The 25,660-nt window shown below is 32.4% G+C and overlaps 1 protein-coding gene across 1 annotated transcript; it reads left to right on the forward strand.

Annotated features, from left to right (window-relative positions):
- On the forward strand, window positions 1-25,466 carry LOC140867311 (uncharacterized). The gene is made up of 4 exons (XM_073272392.1): window positions 1-255; window positions 2,154-2,258; window positions 2,336-2,392; window positions 25,143-25,466. Exons 1-4 carry the CDS (start codon window positions 1-3, stop codon window positions 25,464-25,466), a joined length of 741 nt encoding a protein of 246 aa, XP_073128493.1.
- The last annotated feature ends 194 nt before the right edge of the window (window positions 25,467-25,660 follow it).

Genomic DNA, 25,660 nt, shown 5'->3' on the forward strand with positions numbered 1-25,660 from the left:
ATGTCTGATCCAATTCGTGAACGGGGCAGCTGGAAGAAGGCCAAGACTGGGGAATTAGGATTTGAGAATTTTGCTGAAAATGTTGTATGGGGCGGTGAAGATGCGGAGGCAGAGTTGGACCCTTTGATGATTTTTGGTTGGGGAATTATGATGATGATACTCAACAAACTTGACGCACGCAGCGTGGCACGATCGCGGTTGGTTTCTCGGGAATGGCTGAAACTTGCTTCCAATGACATAATTTGGGCTCATAAGGTTCCTATTTTTCACTTTAATATATATATGTTCCTTTTCTTTTCTCTCTATTGATTTTTTAGTTAACTTGACTGTTTCGTTTCCTCCTCTCCTCTTATATATATATGTGATTTTGACGTCGGGAAGTGTGCTTGGAAATTAATTTGAATTCAAATACATTTGTTGCCTTTATGTAATTTGTTCCCTCTTTTTTTTTTTTTTTGTGAAATTGATGTTTTTTTTTATTGAATGTAAGTCTATATATAGTATAGTATTTTTGTGCTAATAGGTACGGTACGTACACGATTGAGTCCTTTAGATTTTTAGTTGTATTAGAAATTGGTTTGGATCAGGTTCTTGTAATATAGTAATACTCTTTTGGTTGTAACTTTAAGATTATTATTTTAGCTGAGAATGTATAAGCTTAATTCATGGTTACCATTCTTGTATTGTTTTAGCGTTTGATATCGCCAATGGTAATAATGAAAATTCATTCATAGTGGTAGAATAAGTATTAGGTACCGTTTGGTACAAGTACAATTAGTACTTGTACAACTTATCATATCCAATACCGTGTTTTTTTTGTCATATTATTTATCCATCTATTAATTATTTATTTTACATCAATCAAATCATTAATCATTTATCTTACATCAATCAAATCATTTAATTTAAATTACTATATTATCCTTATAAATAATATTATTCATATTTTATTTATTCTTAAAAGGATAAAATGATAATTTATATTTTTAATATAAAATTCAATCAATCAAATCAAATAAACTATAATATATCAATCAAATCAAATAATATATTAACTATCATTTTCTATTTATTTTATATTATATTATATTATTTATTCAAGTATTATTTATTATATCCTCAAACCAAACGGTGCCTTACAAGTACTATTTTAAGCAGCATAATGTTTTTGACAAGTGACAAGTCACAAGTATACTTCAAAATAATGATAGTGCAAAAGAGTGAGATATTGGTTCCATGAAAGGACCTAGAGATAATATTGCGATGGCAGATGGTAAAGGTGAAAGGGTGATGTTATAGGATAATTCCATCGTTTCTGGATTGGTTTATTAAGACGAGAAAGAATTTCTCTATGGATATACCTAGAGAATATTAAAGTTACGGGAGATTTATTTCTATCATGTGCAAGAAAAACTTTTTGAGCAGATACACGTTTTCTTGTGCATGCATGACAGCTTCTTATGGACCCTATATAGTGCTGAATTTTAGAGGCACGATGATGATAAGCTAGGCACTTTATGTCTCTTCAAACTGGGTAATAGTTGCAAACCTGTTTGGCCCAGAGTGAGTGCAAATATGTTGAAATTTTAGTAATTTTAATTTGTAGTGATAAAAGAATCATTGGCCACAATGCATTATGGCCCAAGTGCCCAAATTTGGCATAATTTGGTACAGAAATTTGAAGCTAAATTTCCAGGTTGGTTTGTTGATCAGTTTAATTAATTTAGTACCCCAAACACTGTAGGTGGTGCGCGCAACTAAAACACATCTTTAAGGTTCATGATTTTGTGGTTCATCTAAGTTGGGAAAATAATAGAAATTGTAGTTTGTAACTTAATTAGCTTCATTCGAAGTTACCATGTTAACGTGTTTACTGTTGTGGACTTTTTTCTTCTAGGCATCACTTTAACCCTAGTTTGGTTTAGAGACAGGTGTAGTGTTTGCAACTTTTAAAAATAACTGATTATAGAGATTATCTCAACAAATAATACATTAGTATATCACGAGTTTATCGAATAGTACTTCATTTAAGTCAGAGGATCAGTTCTTTAATGGTCGTTTGGATGAACTATTCTCTCTTTGGTAATTATATATTATTCACACATCGTTTGGATGAATGGTCGTTTTGCCCTTAATTTTTTTGTGTTCATCAGTGTGATGAGTTATGGAGGGGGAAAGCACATATACCTCACATATCAAAAGCTCCAGGACTTTCAAAGTTGTCAGCTTACTCACTCTCTCTCATGGACAGTAAACGTGTGAGTGCCCACATACATTTTATTATAAGAATTTGTATCTAATTACCCATTTCTAACAAATAAGTTGCTGATGGCAGACCAGAATAACTCGGAATGATTTATGTGATCATATATGGGAATTTCGTTTTACTGAGGTACGACATTCGTTCCAATTTCAATCATCAACCATTGAATTTTATGATTTTACATCCAATATATACCTGGATGGTAAATACATGAGATAATTAATTAATTTAGCACTCTCTCCTTGAAGCTGGTAAAAAAATTATTTTTTTACACACCATCTTCCGTGGATGTTATATTGTCTCAGACAGCCCAGGCCGTATTCAAATTGGCACATTTGGCAATCTAGTTTATGTCAAAATCGACAGTGTTTGCATAATAAATAAGGATAAGATACCAAAATATTTACTTTTTATTTTTTTTTCTAGATAAAGTGAACATATTTTTTTCCAAAAATAATTTTTTTTAAAAAAATTACAAAAATATTAATTAAATAATATCAAATTTCCTAAAAGATTGAAACACCAAAATATTTTGATTTTTATTTGTTTGTAGACTCAATGAACAGATTTTGTCATAAGATAAAAATCTTATGTATTTTAACTTGTGTAAGGACCTATTGAGCTAAATAATTATATCATTAGTTTATAAATCTATAAAAATATCAGATTTGTAAATTTTATTAATATATATATATAATTAAATTACACATCGATGTTGTAATAAATCGATTCAAGTGAAGTACGCAAGTTTTAATCAAAATTAATAAATAAAAAATACATGAACACGCACACATATCTTATATGTAAAAGTTGAAATTTAAAAAGATAACTATTTTTCCTCACAAAAGCTAAAAACCATTAAAAAAACAAAAATTTATGAGATGATATTGCAATTAACGAATTTACAAGAGTTGAAGATGGATAAACCAGTTATAGATTTCTGTAACTTAAAAGTACATATTTGAAAGTAAATTTTTTAATTTTTTTTTAACAATAAGTCTTTACAAAAATTATTCATTATCATTACTCACTACTTTTCATTAGACCCGTCAATTCGGGATTGACCCGTCAGACCAATCTGCCCCACCATTAAAAAATTGACAAGTTGGGTCATGCTTTTGGCAGCCTGTCGGAGGCGGGCCGAAACGAACTGACCTGTTTGGGTCGCGGGGCTGGCTGGCCCGCGGGTCGGCCCTCCAATTTGTTTTTTTTTAAATTTTATAATTGATATTATAATTAATATTTTAAATATTTTATGTAGGATTGATAAGTGTTAAACAATTTATATTGTTTAAAATATTTTATAAATGATTATAAGATCTAAATGATTTCTATAATTTATGATAATTTATGTTTAATTGATTATTTTAAAAAATTTATATTATTTATAATGATTTATTTATTGTTAATGGCTTTTAAATATATGATTTTAAAAAAATTTCATGTTTTTAATTTTTTTTTATTTTTTTTAAATTTATGGTGGGTTGTCGCGCTCACCCCGAAACCCATGACGGATCCAACCCGTCATCAATTCGGGTCGGCCGATCGCCCGCCCTGTTTGATGGAAGGCCGAGGCGGGTAGAATTGGCAGCCCTACATCTCATATGATTATAAATAATAGGAAATATTCATCCCAAACAACGACGTTCGTAAAATTTGTGTAAGGACGTATAACATTTCATGTAGCAATGAATTCAAGAGATTCTGCTTTCTGGCGGGAAACAGTTAATGATGAAATGGATTCTCTTTTATCAAATAATACATGGGTATTGTTAGATCTACATTACGGATCTAAACCTATTGGTTGTAAAAGAATATTTAAAAGGAAATTGTTAGTACAAATATGCAAGGGATAAATTATCGAAACTAAGAAGTATTTAACCTCTCAATTCAAAATGAAAGAATTGGGAGAGGTAGATACTATCTTAGGCATCAAAGTGAAGAAACACAACAAGGGTTATGTCTTATGTCGGTCTCACTATATTGAGAAAGTGCTTCAAAAGTTTAATCATTTGGGCATTAAAGAAGCAAACACCCCATTTGATGTTTCTTGTAAACTATCTGAAATTTTAGGAAGATCTATGAGTCAAATTGATTATGCAAATGCAATTGGTAGTTTAATGTATGTCGTGCATTGAACTAGACCTGACATAGCCTTCACAGTTTGCAAGCTTTCAAGATACACGTGTAATCCTAGTGTAGAACATTGGAAAACTATTGCTAGGGTGCTTGGTTATCTCAAAAGGACCAAATCTTTTGGTTTATTCTATAATAATTTTCCAGCGGTTCTTGAAGGCTACACTGATGCAAGTCGGATAACCAGTATAAGTGATAATAAATCAACTACAGACTGGATCTTTACTTTGGGTGGAGAAGCCATCTCATGGGTTTCTAAGAAACAAACTTGCATAACTCATTCAACTATGGAATCGGAATTTATAGCATTGGCAGCCACGGGAAAAGAAGCCGAATGCCAGGGCGGAGCCACACTTGTGTAGCCCGGGTGGCCCGAAATTTTTTCAAATTTTTGTATATATAAATTTTGAAAATTTTTGGATTAATTTGGTATTAGCCCGGGTAGCTCAATTGAAAATATTAAAGAATTCGGGAGCTCAAATTTTTAGCTCGGGAAGACCAGAAATCCTGGCTCCGCCACTGGCTGAATGGCTGAATGGCTTAGAAATTTATTGTTGGATATCGATTTGTGGCCAAAACCAATGCCTGCAATTTTATTGCATTGTGATAGCCAGTCCACAATGTCTAGAGCATTTAGTAAAATATATAATGGAAAATCTAAACATATTTGCCTAAGGCATGAATATATTGTTGGGGAAAATCCATATAAACTTAAATCCAGAATCGTCATGTTAAATCATAAAGATTAAAACTGTAAACTGAAGCGAAAACGTACCTTAATTCATAACAATTGATACCGATGTAGATCTGCATGGTTTGGTCTTCCAGATCAACACAATTTTCTTTGAGAGTCCTTTAAATTCTCTCACGCTCTCTAACTATCGATGGGAATAGAATATAACATAATGACAGTGTCGTCAACATCGTGTGATCTGGGGACCATAACCCTATAATTATATTTTGGGATTTTATTTAAGCTCATCAATCAAATAGAAAAGCCCACTAGTATTTACATATTAAAGGTCACACCCTATTAGATACATTAAAGCCCAAATAGACCGAAACCTTATTTAGATCACTTTTATGGGCTAACTTAATTTGACAGTCCACAATACATAATTATTTACATATAAATCCAAGGTTGGATTTATGATCCAACAATCTCCCACTGGACTATATGTAAAACTTTATAATTATGTTTTGCAAAATAACCGAATGAGCTCAACTTTGCTGACATTACCGAAATGTATCTACTGCTAATCCGGTCCATCAATCATACTAACATAGGATCAAAGAGGCCTTTGTCACATTCATCGTAACTCGACCCATCAATTGTCACATATGCCAGATAACTGAACGACATGGATTATGATGCGGATGTGTAGCATGAAAATTTTATGTAACGTGATTTTAACATGCCTATTTCCAACTGGTCCACCCTTAACTTTAGTGAGATCAACCGTAATAGAGTCAGAGTGTGAATAAATCAAAACCTTTATTTCTGCAGAAATAACTTTCCTTATGTATCCATAAACCAAAAACCGAATAACTAAAACATGTCTATAAAAGCATTTAAAATTGCAAACTCCCACTAAAACTGAATATCCTTAAATGACAAAACACCCATACAAATAATGTGGACACAAAACCTTTTGGGTGATAGTCCCTTAGCAAGTGGATCCACAATCATGGAGTTTGTACCGATGTGCTTTATAGACATTATTCACTCTGAACTCTTACTTCAATAATAAGAAACTTGATTGGATGCCTTATAACACACTATAAAATCTATTGTCATGACAAAAAAGACTATAACAAGTGACTTTTTAGTACTCTTTTTTGTGAGATGACACCTGTTGCCAGTAGATTTAAATAGTCCAACATAGTTTTCACACTATCTAGGCATCCCATAAATCAGAGTCAGTATACCAAATGATCTAAAAACCGATCTGACCTCTGATATGTGAGCATATAATTCCTTTTATTTTTTGTAAATTCCATAATACGTAATTGACTATTTTTCAATAGTCTACTACTGAATTATTTAAATATTTGTCCAACATCCCAGTCACGTATATAAAGACTTTACGTGTATATACCTTAGCAATACATTAGATTCCCTACTTCTAAGTCATAGAGAATCTTTTGTATTTATTTTCTTTAAATCATTATTAAGGCACTGATTGAGACTAAATTGTCTCCCTTAAGTTAGGGTATCACCTGGTTTATAATCTTGCATCCCATATCGCTTGATAACTTTCTCGATATAGCTTTTCTGTGATATTCCAAGAATACCTCGAGAGCGATCCCGATGTATCTAGATACCCAGTATAAAAGATGCATCACCAAGATCTTTCATCTCAAAATTCTTAGCTAGAAACCTCTTGGTGTCATGCAACATATCTATATCGTCTCCAGCGAGTAGGCTATCATCACATACAAAATCAGAAAAAATATTTACTCCCACAGACCTTATGATATATACAATCATCAACCAAATTCATCTCAAACCGAACGAGATGATCACATGATGAAATGTAAAAATATCATTTATTAATTAAAATTCAGTACTATGTCAATATATTTCTGAAGAGTTCTTCAAAGAAACCAAAGAGAAAGACCCTTTACAATTATATCATGTTACTATGTAAAACCTCATTAATGACAAGACGAGCCTTATATCTTTCCACACTACCTTTTGAGTACTCATGGTTTAAATATCCATTTAGAACCAATGAACTTCATACTTTAGGCAATGGGACAAGATATCAAATGTAATTGTCTTTCATAGATTTTATCTCTTTATATTGACATCAATCCATTTCGAGAGTTAGAATTTTTATGACTTGATAGAAATTGATAAAATCATTTTCTATCATGTCAATGTTGACCTTATTCTCTTGGAGAAATACAATCAAATTACCTAAGACTGTATTTCTTCTTTCTCGAGTGGAACTCCATAATGACAAGTTATTGAGATGTAAGAGTTTGTTCTTTTAGAATATTTCTTGAATGAGATTATTACCTAAATTGTCTTACCGTATTATGTTTTTGAACAAAGTCGAAAATATAATTTTGATCAATGTCAATAACACATGTGAGAATATTAAAATATTCTTCCTTAAAGACAATTTTCATAACTTTATCTCCCCCCACAAATACTACATCCTCAAAAACCAAGCATTTTTCTAACTGAGAATCAAATTAATTGTGGGACCATAAAACTTTTACCCCTTAGATCTTTAAGAATCACTTTAATCAAACTTTGTTAAGGATATATGCTGCAGTCATTAGTGTTTTTTCCATAATTGAGATATAAGAAGTCATATATAAAATAATTATCTATGAACGTTATAAATTATTGTTGGTCATTCCAAAAAACCATATGGAAGACCCCCAAATATCCGTATTTATAAGTTCAAAGACGTCCAAATTCTTGTTGACTTCAAATCTCCTTTAATTTGTTGTATTCCCTTTATACATTTAACACAAATATCAAAATATGTTAAATTTAAAGGATTGAGAATTTCCTCATACATAAGTTTCTTTATTCTCCATCCGGAGATATTACATAATATCTCATGTCACGATGTAACTGAATTCTCATTTACTGGAATTTTATCTTTGAGACTTTTAAATTTAATTGCAGAAACTCATTAAATGAAACAATTGTATCAACTGAAGAAAGATTATCGTAACGAGATGAAGAGCCAGAGCCAACCAATTTTGAATCATGAAACAACCTAAATTTCCATTTCCAAATAAGCATGGAAAACTGAATTTGCCCAAAATAGAAATAAAAAAATTATTCCGCCTGAAAGTCGGTACAATAAATGTTTTATTCAAATTCAAATAAAACTCAAGCCTTAACAATAATCTAAAATTTTCAATTATTTCAGCTTTAACTGTTTTGCCATTGTACACCGATGAATTTTTCATCATCATTTGAACTTTAGCAATAATAATAATAACCACGCAATAGAAACACTGATGATAGCATTAAAATCTATCCACCACACGTGTCTAGACATCAAAGATAAATTAACCTTAAAACAAACCAAATTTAGATACTTTATTTTCATGAGACTTTTAGCTTCACAGAAGAAACAACTATATATTATTTTCCGATTACCTCGGTTTTTTTTGTTGTTCCTTTTGAGGTGCTATATCTACAGCTTAATTTATCCTTAATCATTTATCTTTATACCTCGTTGAAAGTGAGGTTGTCAAGAACGTACAAAATTCACCCTTTCATTATTGACAAACCTCAGTTTCAATATTCTGAATGTGATTCTTAACTTTAATTATATCTCTTTTCGACATATTTCCCTAAAGAGTCCTGAATGACTTATCTTAATGATCATCAGATATGCAATTTAATTTATCCTACATTTCCATCTCCCTCATTTTAAAAGAGGTACTCTAGTTCATAAAAGTATGCTTGAATCAATCTTTATTGCAATATCTTTGATCATTATTCCAAAAACTATCAAGATGTTTACTTTTTCATAACTTGAAGTAACGAACATCTTTCAAAGTAAGAATAAAATTGATGTGGACAGTAAAACTAGCAAAAATATTCAAATAATAACTGATCACAAAAAAATATGAATAAATTAAATATGCTCACAAAAATGCCCAAATAAGTAGTATTAAATTCAAATAAAGGCAATCCCCATCTCAAGATACCGGACACTCCATTAATATTCTATCTTTGGACAAAATATTAACTTGTAAATGATATCTTGGTGAAGTAATCAAATACTGATCATAAGAACCTATCAAATAATAAATCTTCCTTTGGGCCGATTTATTATTCATATGTAAAACCGAATAATAATCACATATTTATTACCACAACTGCACATGTAATTCTGTTAAATAATAACCTTCCTTTGAGCCGATTAATTATTCACATATATAAGTTACATGTACAAAACTTTTTATATTTCAAAACAAATTAATTTCCACAATAGAGGTCACTTTGGCGACATGTTGCTTCAATCAATTTATCCCAAAATATATATACCTTAAACGTTCTTTTATTTAAATTTAATATCAAAGAAAATTGACCCTTTCTTAAAAAATAAAATTTAAGTATTTTGGTCAAATTCAATTATTTAACCATTGATCGTGCGATCAATGCCGAATGGTGGGGAAATAAGGAAATTTACTGGTCATGAGTGATCTTTTTGGGTTAGATTCCCGTATAGTCAAAAAAATTAACTGACCCATGTATATTGACCTGATAAACTTAATCCATAGAAAATAATCAATTAATTCAAATAATGCAAACCTCATAAGAGATACCAAAAATTAATAGTAAATAACATGTCAAATAATAATATTCCTTTGGGTTGATTATTATTCACATGAAAACCGAATAACTATCACTTTTTATACTTCTAAAATGCATATGTAACCATATTATATATTAAACTTCCTTTGGGCCGATTAATACTCATAAAAATTACACATACAAAACTTTTTATATTTCAAAATAAATTGATTTTAATCAACTCATTTTAAAATATATAAAAATAACCTTATAATTATTTGAATAATTTAAAATTTAAAATTTAAGCCAAATTATCCTTAAAACCCAAAACAAAATGGGTTTATAACCGAATTAAACTTTATCCAAAAAAATATATGATGGGTTAGAAAAATTTACCAAAAATCTGAAATATTTTCGTTTCCTTGATTTCAAATTTTTTTAAAAAAAAAAATTCTTGAATTTTCGAAAATTAGCTGAAACCCTAACCCATCATCTTCATCAACTTATTGCCGCCGCCGTTCCTCCGACCGATTCCGACAGGCCTGTGATAGCACGCAGGTCGGCGACCACCACTGCACCATCACCGACCTCAGTCATCCCTTGATCGGCCGGAAAAAAATTTCTTAACTTTGAAGCTCGCGACCATGGCAGTCGAAGCTTTGGCTTCAAAATTCGGCGGCTCTGAGACTGAACCCGACCAATAAAATATACCGTATGATGAGCCTGGTCATGGGCAAGTTTTGGCCTTATGAATAGCCACCGGAAACGGCCTGTAGAATGACCGATTTGCACGATTTCCGGCGGAAAAATTCGAATTTTCCAGTTTTTTTTTTAATCCGAAATTTTTTTTAAAAAAATTGATCTGGAAATTCGACTTTGATTTTCTGTTTTCGATTAGACCAAATCGAATATAAACTTTATCTCAATGATTTAAACATGAGTGACTCTGATACCACTTGTTGGGAAAATCCATATAAACTTAAATCCAAAATCGTCATGTTAAATCATAAAGATTAAAACTGTAAACTGAAGCGAAAGCGTACCTTAATTCATAAAAATTGATACCGATGTAGATCTGCATGATTTGACCTTCCAGATCAACACGATTTGCTTTGAGAGTCCTTTAAATTCTCTTACGTACGCTCTCTAACTATCGATGGAAATAGAATAGAACATAATGACAGTGTCGTCAACATCGTGTGATCTGGGGACCATAACCCTATATTTATATTTTGAGATTCTATTTAATTATTTAACCATTGATCGTGCGATCAATGCCGAATGGCGGGCAAATCAGAAAATTTACTGGTCACGAGTGATCTTTTTGGGTTGGATTCCCATATAGTCAAAAAATTAACTGACCCATATATATTGACCTGATAAACTTAATCCATAGAAAATAATCAATTAATTCAAATAATGCAAACATCATAAGGGATACCAAAAATTGATAGTAAATAACATGTCAAATAATAATATTCCGTTGGGATGATTATTATTCACATGAAAACCGATTAACTATCACTTTTTACCCATTTAAAACGCATATATAACCATATTACATATTAACCTTCCTTTGGGCCGATTAATACTCATAAAAATTACACATACAAAACTTTTTATTTTTCAAAATAAATTGATTTTAATCAACTCATTTTAAAATATATAAAAATAACCTTATAATTATTTGAATAATTTAAAATTTAAAATTTAAGCCAAATTATCCTTAAAACCCAAAACAAAATGGGTTTATAACCGAATTAAACTTTATCCAAAAAAATATATGATGGGTTAGAAAAATTTACCAAAAATCTGAAATATTTTCATTTCCTTGATTTTAAATTATTTTTTAAAAAAAATTCTTGAATTTTCGAAAATTAGATGAAACCCTAACCCATCATCTTCATCAACTTATTGCCGCTACCGTTCCTCCGACCGATTCCGACAGGCCTGTGACAGCACGCAGGTCGGCGACCACCACTGCACCATCACCGACCTCAATCGTCCCTTGATCCGGAAAAAATTTTCTTAACTTTGAAGCTCGCGACAATGGCAGTCGAAGCTTTGGCTTCAAAATCCGGCGGCTCTGAGACTGAACCCGACCAATAAAATATACCGTATGATGAGCCTGGTCATGGGAAAGTTTTCGCCTTATGAATAGCCGCCGAAAACGGCCTGTAGAAAGACCAATTTGCCCGATTTCCGACGGAAAAATTCGAATTTTCCAAATTTTTTTTTAATCCAAAATTTAAAAAAAAAATTGATCTGGAAATTCGACTTTGATTTTCTATTTTCTATTAGACCAAATCGAACATAAACTGTATCTCAATGATTTAAACATGAGTGACTCTGATACCACTTGTTGGAGAAATCCATATAAACTTAAATCCAAAATCGTCATGTTAAATCATCAAGATTAAAACTGTAAACTGAAGCGGAAGCGTACCTTAATTCATAACAATTGATACAGATGTAGATCTCCATGGTTTGGCCTTCCAGATCAACACGATTTGCTTTGAGAGTCCTTTAAATTCTCTTACGTGCGCTCTCTAACTATCGATGGGAATAAAATAGAACATAATGACAGTGTCGTCAACATCGTGTGATCTGGGGACCATAATCCTATAATTATATTTTGGGATTCTATTTAATTATTTAACCATTGATCGTGCGATCAATGCCGAATGGCGGGCAAATCAGAAAATTTACTGGTCACGAGTGATCTTTTTGGGTTGGATTCCCGTATAGTCAAAAAATTAACTGACCCATGTAATATTGACCTGATAAACTAAATCCATAGAAAATAATCAATTAATTCAAATAATGCAAACATCATAAGGGATACCGAAAATTGATAGTAAATAACATGTAAAATAATAATATTCCTTTGGGCTGATTATTATTCACATGAAAACCGAATAACTATCACTTTTTACCCTTCTAAAATGCATATGTAACCATATTACATATTAACCTTCCTTTGAGCCGATTAATACTCATAAAAATTATACATACAAAACTTTTTATATTTCAAAATAAATTGATTTTAATCAACTCATTTTAAAATATATAAAAATAACCTTATAATTATTTGAATAATTTAAAATTTAAAATTTAATCCAAATTATCCTTAAAACCCAAAACAAAATGGGTTTATAACCGAATTAAACTTTATCAAAAAATATATGATGGGTTAGAAAAATTTACCAAAAATCTGAAATATTTTCGTTTCCTTGATTTTAAATTTTTTTTAAAAAACAATTCTTGAATTTTCGAAAATTAGCTGAAACCCTAACCCATCATCTTCATCAACTTTTTGCCGCTGCCGTTCCTCCGACCGATTCTGACAGGCCTGTGATAGCACGCAGGTCGGCGACCACCACTGCACCATCACCGACCTCAATCGTCCCTTGATCGGCCGGAAAAAAATTTCTTAACTTTGAAGCTCGCGACCATTGCAGTCGAAGCTTTGGCTTCAAAATCCGGCGGCTCTGAGACTGAACCCGACCAATAAAATATACCGTATGATGAGCCTGGTCATGGGCAAGTTTTTGCCTTATGAATAGCCGCCGGAAACGGCCTGTAGAACGATCGATTTGCACGATTTCCGGTGGAAAAATTCGAATTTTCTAGTTTTTTTTAATCCAAAATTTTAAAAAAATTGATCTGGAAATTCGACTTTGATTTTCTGTTTTCGATTAGACCAAATCGAACATAAACTATATCTCAATGATTTAAACATGAGTGACTCTGATACCACTTGTTGGGAAAATCCATATAAACTTAAATCCAGAATCGTCATGTTAAATCATAAAGATTAAAACTGTAAACTGAAGCGGAAGCGTACCTTAATTCATAACAATTGATACCGATGTAGATCTGCATGATTTGGCCTTCCAGATCAACATGATTTGCTTTGAGAGTCCTTTAAATTCTCTTACGTATGCTCTCTAACTATCGATGGGAATAGAATAGAACATAATGACAGTGTCGTCAACATCGTGTGATCTGGGGACCATAACCCTATATTTATATTTTGGGATTCTATTTAATTATTTAACCATTGATCGTGCGATCAATGCCGAATGGCAGGCAAATCAGGAAATTTACTGGTCACGAGTGATCTTTTTGGGTTGGATTCCCGTATAGTCAAAAAATTAACTGACCCATGTAATATTGACCTGATAAACTTAATTCATAGAAAATAATCAATTAATTCAAATAATGCAAACATCATAAGGGATACCGAAAATTGATAGTAAATAACATATCAAATAATAATATTCCTTTAGGCTGATTATTATTCACATGAAAACCAAATAACTATCACTTTTTACCCTTCTAAAACGCATATGTAACCATATTACATATTAACCTTCCTTTGGGCCGATTAATACTCATAAAAATTACACATACAAAACTTTTTATATTTCAAAATAAATTGATTTAAATCAACTCATTTTAAAATATATAAAAATAACCTTATAATTATTTGAATAATTTAAAATTTAAAATTTAAGCCAAATTATCCTTAAAACCCAAAACAAAATGGGTTTATAACCGAATTAAACTTTATCCAAAAAAATATATGATGGGTTAGAAAAATTTACCAAAAATCTGAAATATTTTCATTTTCTTGATTTTAAATTATTTTTAAAAAAAAATTCTTGAATTTTCGAAAATTAGATGAAACCCTAACCCATCATCTTCATCAACTTATTGCCGCTACCGTTCCTCCGACCGATTCCGACAGGCCTGTGACAGCACGCAGGTCGGCGACCACCACTGCACCATCACCGACCTCAATCGTCCCTTGATCCGGAAAAAATTTTCTTAACTTTGAAGCTCGTGACAATGGCAGTCGAAGCTTTGGCTTCAAAATCCGGCGGCTCTGAGACTGAACCCGACCAATAAAATATACCGTATGATGAGCCTGGTCATGGGCAAGTTTTTGCCTTATGAATAGCCGCCGGAAACGGCCTGTAGAACGATCGATTTGCACGATTTCCGGTGGAAAAATTCGAATTTTCTAGTTTTTTTTAATCCAAAATTTTAAAAAAATTGATCTGGAAATTCGACTTTGATTTTCTGTTTTCGATTAGACCAAATCGAACATAAACTATATCTCAATGATTTAAACATGAGTGACTCTGATACCACTTGTTGGGAAAATCCATATAAACTTAAATCCAGAATCGTCATGTTAAATCATCAAGATTAAAACTGTAAACTGAAGCGGAAGCGTACCTTAATTCATAACAATTGATACCGATGTAGATCTGCATGGTTTGGCCTTCCAGATCAACATGATTTGCTTTGAGAGTCCTTTAAATTTTCTTACGTATGCTCTCTAACTATCGATGGGAATAGAATAGAACATAATGACAGTGTCGTCAACATCGTGTGATCTGGGGACCATAACCCTATATTTATATTTTGGGATTCTATTTAATTATTTAACCATTGATCGTGCGATCAATGCCGAATGGCAGGCAAATCAGGAAATTTACTGGTCACGAGTGATCTTTTTGGGTTGGATTCCCGTATAGTCAAAAAATTAACTGACCCATGTAATATTGACCTGATAAACTTAATTCATAGAAAATAATCAATTAATTCAAATAATGCAAACATCATAAGGGATACCGAAAATTGATAGTAAATAACATATCAAATAATAATATTCCTTTGGGCTGATTATTATTCACATGAAAACCAAATAACAATCACTTTTTACCCTTCTAAAACGCATATGTAACCATATTACATATTAACCTTCCTTTGGGCCGATTAATACTCATAAAAATTACACATACAAAACTTTTTATATTTCAAAATAAATTGATTTAAATGAACTCATTTTAAAATATATAAAAATAACCTTATAATTATTTGAATAATTTAAAATTTAAAATTTAAGCCAAATTATCCTTAAAACCCAAAACAAAATGGGTTTATAACCGAATTAAACTTTATCCAAAAAAATATATGATGGGTTAGAAAAATTTACCAAAAATCTGAAATATTTTCGTTTCCTTGATTTTAAATTTTTTTTTAAAAAAAAATTCTTGAATTTTCGAAAATTAGCTGAAACCCTAACCCATCATCTTCATCAACTTATTGTCGCCGCCGTTCCTCCGACCGATTCTGATAGGCCTGTGACAGCACGCAGGTCGGCAACCACCACTGCACCATCACCGACCTCAATCGTCCCTTGATCGGCCGAAAAAATTTTTCTTAACTTTGAAGCTCGCGACAATGGCAGTCGAAGCTTTGACATCAAAATCCGGCGGCTCTGAGACTGAACCCAACCAATAAAATATACCGTATGATGAGCCTGGTCATGGGCAAGTTTTCGCCTTATGAATAGCAGCCAGAAATGGCCTGTAGAACGACCGATTTGCACGATTTCCAGCGGAAAAATTCGAATTTTCCAGTTTTTTTATTTAATCCAAAATTTTAAAAAAAAATTGATCTGGAAATTCGACTTTGATTTTTTGTTTTCGATTAGACCAAATCGAACATAAACTTTATCTCAATGATTTAAACATGAGTGACTCTGATACCACTTGTTGGGGAAATCCATATAAACTTAAATCCAGAATCGTCATGTTAAATCATAAAGATTAAAACTGTAAACTGAAGCGAAAGCGTACCTTAATTCATAACAATTGATACCGATGTAGATCTGCATGGTTTGACCTTTCAGATCAACACGATTTGCTTTGAGAGTCCTTTAGATTCTCTTACGTACGCTCTCTAACTATCGATGGGAATAGAATAGAACATAATGACAGTGTCGTCAACATCGTGTGATCTGGGGACCATAACCCTATATTTATATTTTGGGATTCTATTTAATTATTTAACCATTGATCGTGCGATCAATGCCGAATGGCGGGCAAATCAGGAAATTTACTGGTCACGAGTGATCTTTTTGGGTTGGATTCCCGTAAAGTCAAAAAATTAACTGACCCATATATATTGACCTCATAAACTTAATCCATAGAAAATAATCAATTAATTCAAATAATGCAAACATCATAAGGGATACCGAAAATTGATAGTAAATAACATGTCAAATAATAATATTCCATTGGGATGATTATTATTCACATGAAAACCGAATAACTATCACTTTTTACCCTTCTAAAACGCATATGTAACCATATTACATATTAACCTTCATTTGGGCCGATTAATACTAATAAAAATTACACATAAAAAACTTTTTATTTTTCAAAATAAATTGATTTTAATCAACTAATTTTAAAATATATAAAAATAACCTTATAATTATTGGAATAATTTAAAATTTAAGCCAAATTATCTTTAAAACCCAAAACAAAATGAGTTTATAACCGAATTAAACTTTATCCAAAAAAATATATGATGGGTTAGAAAAATTTACCAAATATCTGAAATATTTTCGTTTCCTTGATTTTAAATTTTTTTTAAAAAAAAATTCTTGAATTTTCGAAAATTAGCTGAAATCCTAACCATCATCTTCATCAACTTATTGCCGCTGCCGTTCCTCCGACCGATTCTGACAGGCCTGTGACAGCACGCAGGTCGGCGACCACCACTGCACCATCACCGACCTCAATCGTCCCTTGATCGGCCGGAAAAAATTTTCTTAACTTTGAAGCTCGCGACCATGGCAGTCGAAGCTTTGGCTTCAAAATCCGGCGGCTCTGAGACTGAACCCGACCAATAAAATATACCGTATGATGAGCCTGGTCATGGGCAAGTTTTCGCCTTATGAATAGCCGCCGAAAAAGGCCTGTAGAACGACCGATTTGCACGATTTTCGGCGGAAAAATTCGAATTTTCCAGTTTTTTTTTTTAATCCAAAATTTAAAAAAAAATTGATCTGAAAATTCGACTTTGAATTTCTATTTTTGATTAGACCAAATCGAACATAAACTATATCTCAATAATTTAAACATGAGTGACTCTGATACTACTTGTTGGGGAAATCCATATAAACTTAAATCCAGAATCGTCATGTTAAATCATCAAGATTAAAACTGTAACTGAAGTGGAAGCGTACCTTAATTCATAACAATTGATACCGATGTAGATCTGCATGGTTTGGCCTTCCAGATCAACACGATTTGCTTTGAGAGTCCTTTAAATTCTCTTACGTACGCTCTCTAACTATCGATGTGAATAAAATAGAACATAATGACAGTGTCGTCAACATCGTGTGATCTGGGGACCATAATCCTATATTTATATTTTGGGATTCTATTTAATTATTTAACCATTGATCGTGCGATCAATGCCGAAAGGCGGGCAAATCAGGAAATTTACTGGTCACGAGTGATCTTTTTGGGTTGGATTCCCGTATAGTCAAAAAATTAACTGACCCATGTATATTAACCTGATAAACTTTATCCATAAAAAATAATCAATTAATTCAAATAATGCAAACATCATAAGGGATACCGAAAATTGATAGTAAATAACATGTCAAATAATAATATTCCTTTGGGCTGATTATTATTCACATGAAAATCGAATAACTATCACTTTTTACCCTTCTAAAACGCATATGTAACCATATTACATATTTACCTTCATTTGAGCCGATTAATACTCATCAAAATTACACATACAAAACTTTTTATATTTCAAAATAAATTGATTTTAATCAACTCATTTTAAAATATATAAAAATAACCTTATAATTATTTGAATAATTTAAAATTTAAAATTTAAGCCAAATTATCCTTAAAACCCAAAACAAAATGGGTTTATAACCGAATTAAACTTTATCAAAAAATATATGATGGGTTAGAAAAATTTACCAAAAATCTGAAATATTTTCGTTTCCTTGATTTTAATTTTTTTTAAAAAAACAATTCTTGAATTTTCGAAAATTAGCTGAAACCTTAACCCATCATCTTCATTAACTTATTGCCGTTGCCGTTCCTCCGACCGATTCCGACAGCCTGTGATAGCACGCAGGTCGGCGACCACCACTGCACCATCACCGACCTCAATCGTCCCTTGATCGGCCGGAAAAACATTTCTTAACTTTGAAGCTCGCGACCATTGCAGTCGAAGCTTTGGCTTCAAACTCCGGCGGCTCTGAGACTGAACCCGACCAATAAAATATACCGTATGATGAGCCTGGTCATGGGCAAGTTTTTGCCTTATGAATAGCCGCCGGAAACGTCCTGTAGAACGACCGATTTGCACGATTTCCGATGGAAAAATTTAAATTTTCCAGTTTTTTTTTAATCCGAAATTTTAAAAAAATTGATCTGGAAATTCGACTTTGATTTTCTGTTTTCGATTAGACCAAATCGAACATAAACTATATCTCAATTATTTAAACATGAGTGACTCTGATACCACTTGTTGGGGAAATACATATAAACTTAAATCCAGAATCGTCATGTTAAATCATAAAGATTAAAACTGTAAACTGAAGCGGAAGCGTACCTTAATTCATAACAATTGATACCGATGTAGATCTGCATGGTTTGGCCTTCCAGATCAACATGATTTGCTTTGAGAGTCCTTTAAATTCTCTTGCGTATGCTCTCTAACTATCGATGGGAATAGAATAGAACATAATGACAGTGTCGTCAACATCGTGTGATCTGGGGACCATAACCCTATATTTATATTTTGGGATTCTATTTATTTATTTAACCATTGATCGTGCGATCAATGCCGAATGGCGGGCAAATCAGAAAATTTACTGGTCACGAGTGATCTTTTTGGGTTGGATTCCCGTATAGTCAAAAAATTAACTGACCCATGTAATATTGACCTGATAAACTTAATCCATAGAAAATAATCAATTAATTCAAATAATGCAAACATCATAAGGGATACCGAAAATTGATAGTAAATAACATATCAAACAATAATATTCCTTTGGGCTGATTATTATTCACATGAAAACCGAATAACTATCACTTTTTACCCTTTTAAAACGTGTATGTAACCATATTACATATTAACCTTACTTTGGGCCGATTAATACTCATAAAAATTACACATACAAAACTTTTTATATTTCAAAATAAATTGATTTTAATAAACTCATTTTAAAATTTATAAAAATAACCTTATAATTATATGAATAATTTAAAATATAAAATTTAAGCCAAATTATCCTTAAAACCCAAAACAAAATGAGTTTATAACCGAATTAAACTTTATCCAAAAAAATATATGATGGGTTAGAAAAATTTACCAAAAATCTGAAATATTTTCGTTTCCTTGATTTTAAATTTTTTTTTAAAAAAAAATTCTTTAATTTTCGAAAATTAGCTGAAACCCTAACCCATCATCTTTATCAACTTATTGCCGCCGCCGTTCCTCTGACCGATTCCGACAGGCCTGTGACAGTACGCAGGTCGACGACCACCACTGCACCATCACCGACCTCAATCGTCCCTTGATCGGCCGGAAAAAATTTTCTTAACTTTGAAGCTCGCGACAATGGCAGTCGAAGCTTTGGCTTCAAAATCCGGCGGCTCTGAGACTGAACCCGACCAATAAAATATACCGTACGATGAGCCTGGTCATGGGCAAGTTTTCGCCTTATGAATAGCCGCCGGAAACGGCCTGTAGAACGACCGATTTGCACGATTTCCGGCGGAAAAATTCGAATTTTTCAGTTTTTTTTTATTCTGAAATTTTAAAAAAAAATTGTTCTGGAAATTCGACTTTGATTTTCTGTTTTCGATTAGACCAAATCGAACATAAACTGTATCTCAATGATTTAAACATGAGTGACTCTGATACCACTTGTTGAAAAAATCCATATAAACTTAAATCCAGAATCGTCATGTTAAATCATCAAGATTAAAACTGTAAACTGAAGCGGAAGCGTAACTTAATTCATAACAATTGATACCGATGTAGATCTGCATAGTTTGGCCTTCCAGATCAACACGATTTGCTTTGAGAGTCCTTTAAATTCTCTTACGTACGCTCTCTAACTATCGATGAGAATAAAATAGAACATAATGACAGTGTCGTCAACATCGTGTGATCTGGGGACCATAACCCTATATTTATATTTTGGGATTCTATTTAATTATTTAACCATTGATCGTGCGATCAATGCCAAATGGCGGGCAAATCAGGAAATTTTCTGGTCACGAGTAATCTTTTTGGGTTGGATTCCCGTATAGTCAAAAAATTAACTGACCCATGTATATTGACCTGATAAACTTAATCCATAGAAAATAATCAATTAATTCAAATAATGCAAACATCATAAGGGATACCAAAAATTGATAGTAAATAACATGTCAAATAATAATATTACTTTGGGCTGATTATTATTCCCATAAAAACCGAATAACTATCACTTTTTACCCTTCTAAGACGCATATGTAACCATATTACATATTTACCTTCCTTTGGGCCGATTAATACTCATAAAAATTGCACATACAAAACTTTTTATATTTCAAAATAAATTGATTTTAATCTACTCATTTTAAAATATAAAAAATAACCTTATAATTATTTGAATATTTTAAAATTTCAAATTTAAGTCAAATTATCCTTAAAACCTTAAACAAAATGGGTTATAACCGAATTAAACTTTATTCAAAAAAATATATGATGGGTTAGAAAAATTTACCAAAAATCTGAAATATTTTCGTTTCCTTGATTTAAATTTTTTTTTAAAAAAAAAATTCTTGAAGTTTCGAAAATTAGCTGAAACCCTAACCCATCATCTTCATCAACTTATTGCCGCCGCCGTTCCTCCCACCGATTCTGACAGGTCTGTGACAGCACGCAGGTCGGCGACCACCACTGCACCATCACCGATCTCAATCGTCCCTTGATCGCCCGGAAAAAATTTTCTTAACTTTGAAGCTCGCGACAATGGCAGTCGAAGCTTTGGCTTCAAAATCCGGCGGCTCTGAGACTGAACCCAACCAATAAAATATACCGTATGATGAGCCTGGTCATGGGCAAGTTTTCGCCTTATGAATAGCCGCCGGAAACGGTCTGTAGAACGACCGATTTGCACGATTTCCGGCGGAAAAATTCGAATTTTCCAGTTTTTTTTTAATCCGAAATTTTAAAAAAAATTGATCTGGAAATTCGACTTTGATTTTTTGTTTTCGATTAGACCAAATCGAACATAAACTGTATCTCAATGATTTAAACATGAGTGACTCTGATACCACTTGTTGGGAAAATCCATATAAACTTAAATCCAGAATCGTCAAGTTAAATCATCAAGATTAAAACTGTAAACTGAAGTGGAAGCGTACCTTAATTCATAACAATTGATACCGATGTAGATCTGCATGTTTTGGCCTTTCAGATCAACACGATTTGCTTTGAGAGTCTTTTAAATTCTCTTACGTATTCTCTCTAACTATCGATGGGAATAGAATAGAACATAATGACAGTGTCGTCAACATCGTGTGATCTGGGGACCATAACCCTATATTTATATTTTGGGATTCTATTTAATTATTTAACCATTGATTGTGCGATCAATGCCGAATGGCGGGCAAATCAGGAAATTTTCTGGTCACGAGTGATCTTTTTGGGTTGGATTCCCATATAGTCAAAAAATTAACTGACCCATGTATATTGACCTGATAAACTTAATTCATAGAAAATAATCAATTAATTCAAATAATGCAAACATCATAAGGGATACCGAAAATTGATAGTAAATAACATGTCAAATAATAATATTCCTTTGGGCTGATTATTATTCACATGAAAACCGAATAACTATCACTTTTTACCCTTCTAAAACACATATGTAACCATATTACATATTAACCTTCCTTTGGGCCGATTAATACTCATAAAAATTACACATACAAAACTTTTTATATTTCAAAATAAATTGATTTTAATCAACTCATTTTAAAATATATAAAAATAACTTTATAATTATTTGAATAATTTAAAATTTAATCCAAATTATCCTTAAAACCCAAAACAAAATGGGTTTATAACCGAATTAAACTTTATCCAAAAAAATATATGATGGGTTAGAAAAATTTACCAAAAATCTGAAATATTTTCGTTTCCTTAATTTTAAATTTTTTTTTTAAAAAAAAAATTCTTGAATTTTCGAAAATTAGCTGAAACCCTAACCCATCATCTTCATCAACTTATTGCCGCCGCCGTTCCTCCGACCGATTCTGACAGGCCTGTGACAGCACGCAGGTCGGCGACCACCACTGCACCATCACCGGCCTCAATCGTCCCTTGATCGGCCGAAAAAAATTTTCTTAACTTTGAAGCTCGCGACAATGGCAGTCGAAGCTTTGGCTTCAAAATCCGGCGGCTCTGAGACTGAACCCAACCAATAAAATATACCGTATGATGAGCCTGGTCATGGGCAAGTTTTTGCCTTATGAATAGCCGCCGAAAATAGCCTGTAGAACGACCGATTTGCTCGATTTCCGGCGGAAAAATTCGAATTTTCCAGTTTTATTTAATCCGAAATTTAAAAAAAATTGATCTGGAAATTCGACTTTGATTTTCTGTTTTCGATTAGACCAAATCGAACATAAACTGTATCTCAATGATTTAAATATGAGTGACTCTGATACCACTTGTTGAAAAAATCCATATAAACTTAAATCCAGAATCGTCATGTTAAATCATCAAGATTAAAACTGTAAACTGAAGCGGAAGCGTAACTTAATTCATAACAATTGATACCGATGTAGATCTGCATAGTTTGGCCTTCCAGATCAACATGATTTTCTTTGAGAGTCCTTTAAATTCTCTTACGTACGCTCTCTAACTATCGATGAGAATAAAATAGAACATAATGACAGTGTCGTCAACATCGTGTGATCTGGGGACCATAACCCTATATTTATATTTTGGGATTCTATTTAAGTCCATCAATCAAATAAAAAAGTCAACTAGTATCTACACATTAAAGGCCACACCATATTAGATACATAAAGCCCAAATAGATCGAAACTTTATTTGGATCACTTTTATGGGCTAACTTAATTTGATAGTTCACAATACATAATTATTTACATATAAGTCCAAGGTTTGATTTATGATCCAACATATATTAGACAACTAATTTCAGAAGGTATTATTAGAGTTGTTTATGTAAAGTCTAATAGCAATCTAGTAGACCCATTTACTAAAGCAATCTCGAGGGATATGATTAAAAGTACTGAGTAGGAATGGGTCTGAAACTTTTTTAATGTGTCACCAGTAATAGGATCCCAACCTTCTTGTTATTTTCATAATATTAAATGTTTAATGTGTAATAACAAGTTACTGATCATAAGTGACAAAATCAAACGCTAAAGAATTATTTTAGTGTTTGATATTAAGAAGGATGAATGGTTTATGCTTTTAATGAAGTTTAATTAGTTGTTCAAATGTGAGCAAGATTAAAAAAAATAAAAATAAAATTCGCCTATATGAATACAAAGGAGTGGTGCCGCTTCTAGCAAGAATGGAAATAAATTCTTATACATGTTCATGAAGACATGATTGTAGCACAAGGCCATTAAATGGTGCTAAACTAACGGCGAATATTTTGAAACAGGAAAAGCACATATTTACAATATTTCCGATTGTGATATTTAAGAATCTTGGTTTAAAGTTTGAGCTACCGATGATTTCATTATAATTTTGAAATATTTGAAATAAGAGTAGGTTTAAATCGAAAGATACCTTAGCTTCTCCTATTTATGTGCCAGTATATTTTGTTTGATAAGTTAATCAACATTACAACCTAAGTGGGGGATTGTTAGGATTTTAATATAGGTTGTTATGTTTGATGTAAGGATTATTAAAGAGAATTAAATAATTGATGGTTGTCAATTATTTAAGGTGTCCTTTGGATTAAATAATTGATGTAAAGGTTTCCCATCAATACTTTTTCTTCATTGACGACATCGTTTTATTCCTTAAACTTAGCCTTATCATTGCAAACATGAATAGTCATATAGGACGATGGTACTAATCAACTCAACTCAACTCATTTTTTTAACAAAGTTTATTCACAATAAAAAAAAAAAAAAAGAAAAAGTTCACACGTGTGTCTTTTGCGGTTAAGTAGATGCCACCCGCAGGGTAGTGCCTGTGGGTGGCGTGGCGGATTTTGATTGGTTAAAATCAGTGGGGCCCACATGAGACCTACTGATTTTGACCAATCATGGGATTACATATCGCCCGCAGGGTAGTACCATGCGGGTGACATGAACAAAACCGTCTTTTGCTATAGTGCTAGCTAGCTATAAAAAGAATTAGTATCTTTTTTGTCCTCGCCATAGTAAAGACACCTGATTGACCTAGCTAAATTAATGTGTTGCATTATATTCCTGGCGTTAGCCGTCATAGATCTAGTTATGGTTTAGGATCTATGCCATGGTGAAATTAATATATAGTCTACTCAACACTTGGTGCAAAAAGTTGCTAGCTAGCTACTCGTTGTTGAAAATAAATTAGTTGTTATATACGTTACAGGAAGCCCCCAGTTACTGGCGAAACCTGGACCCCTACTGGCGAGGCACGGGGACTATGATGCGGCGGTACTTCCATTCCGACGGAAGCATAACGGCGGATCCGGATGACCCTGTGTGGGGAGGCCACGAATCTTGCTACACTGTTGTCACTGGTTTACATGACGATGGGAGGATAAGGGAACACTATGTAAGAGTAAATAGATGGCCCCAAATGTTTGTCTCCAGAAAAGAGGACTGGAGCTGGCAAATATCCAACCATTTACACTGCTACACCACTGCATGTCCCTTCCCCTTCAAATGCCCATCAAAACTCTCCAGTTCTTGAATTTTCCTCCATCAATCCCCCAAAACCATCGTGCATGATATTGGAACTAACTATCTATCATATATGGTCATTAATGCAGCTTGTACGTACGTAATTCCTAGTCTTTCCAACTTGCTAGAAACATAGATAAATCTGTATATATATATATCTATATTATGCGACTGCAGTTTTGTAGATATATATATATATATCTT

This window comes from Henckelia pumila, chromosome 1 (genome assembly GCF_033568475.1).
Source record: "Henckelia pumila isolate YLH828 chromosome 1, ASM3356847v2, whole genome shotgun sequence".
Lineage (NCBI taxonomy): Eukaryota > Viridiplantae > Streptophyta > Magnoliopsida > Lamiales > Gesneriaceae > Henckelia > Henckelia pumila.

Bases quoted from the DNA above. Each gene is read 5' to 3' on its own strand.
- LOC140867311 (XM_073272392.1), top strand. From the start codon at position 1: ATGTCTGATCCAATTCGTGAACGGGGCAGCTGGAAGAAGGCCAAGACT. The intron at 256-2,153 runs GTTCCTATTTTT...TGTGTTCATCAG, and splicing joins ACATAATTTGGGCTCATAAG to TGTGATGAGTTATGGAGGGG. The intron at 2,393-25,142 runs GTACGACATTCG...TATACGTTACAG, and splicing joins GGGAATTTCGTTTTACTGAG to GAAGCCCCCAGTTACTGGCG.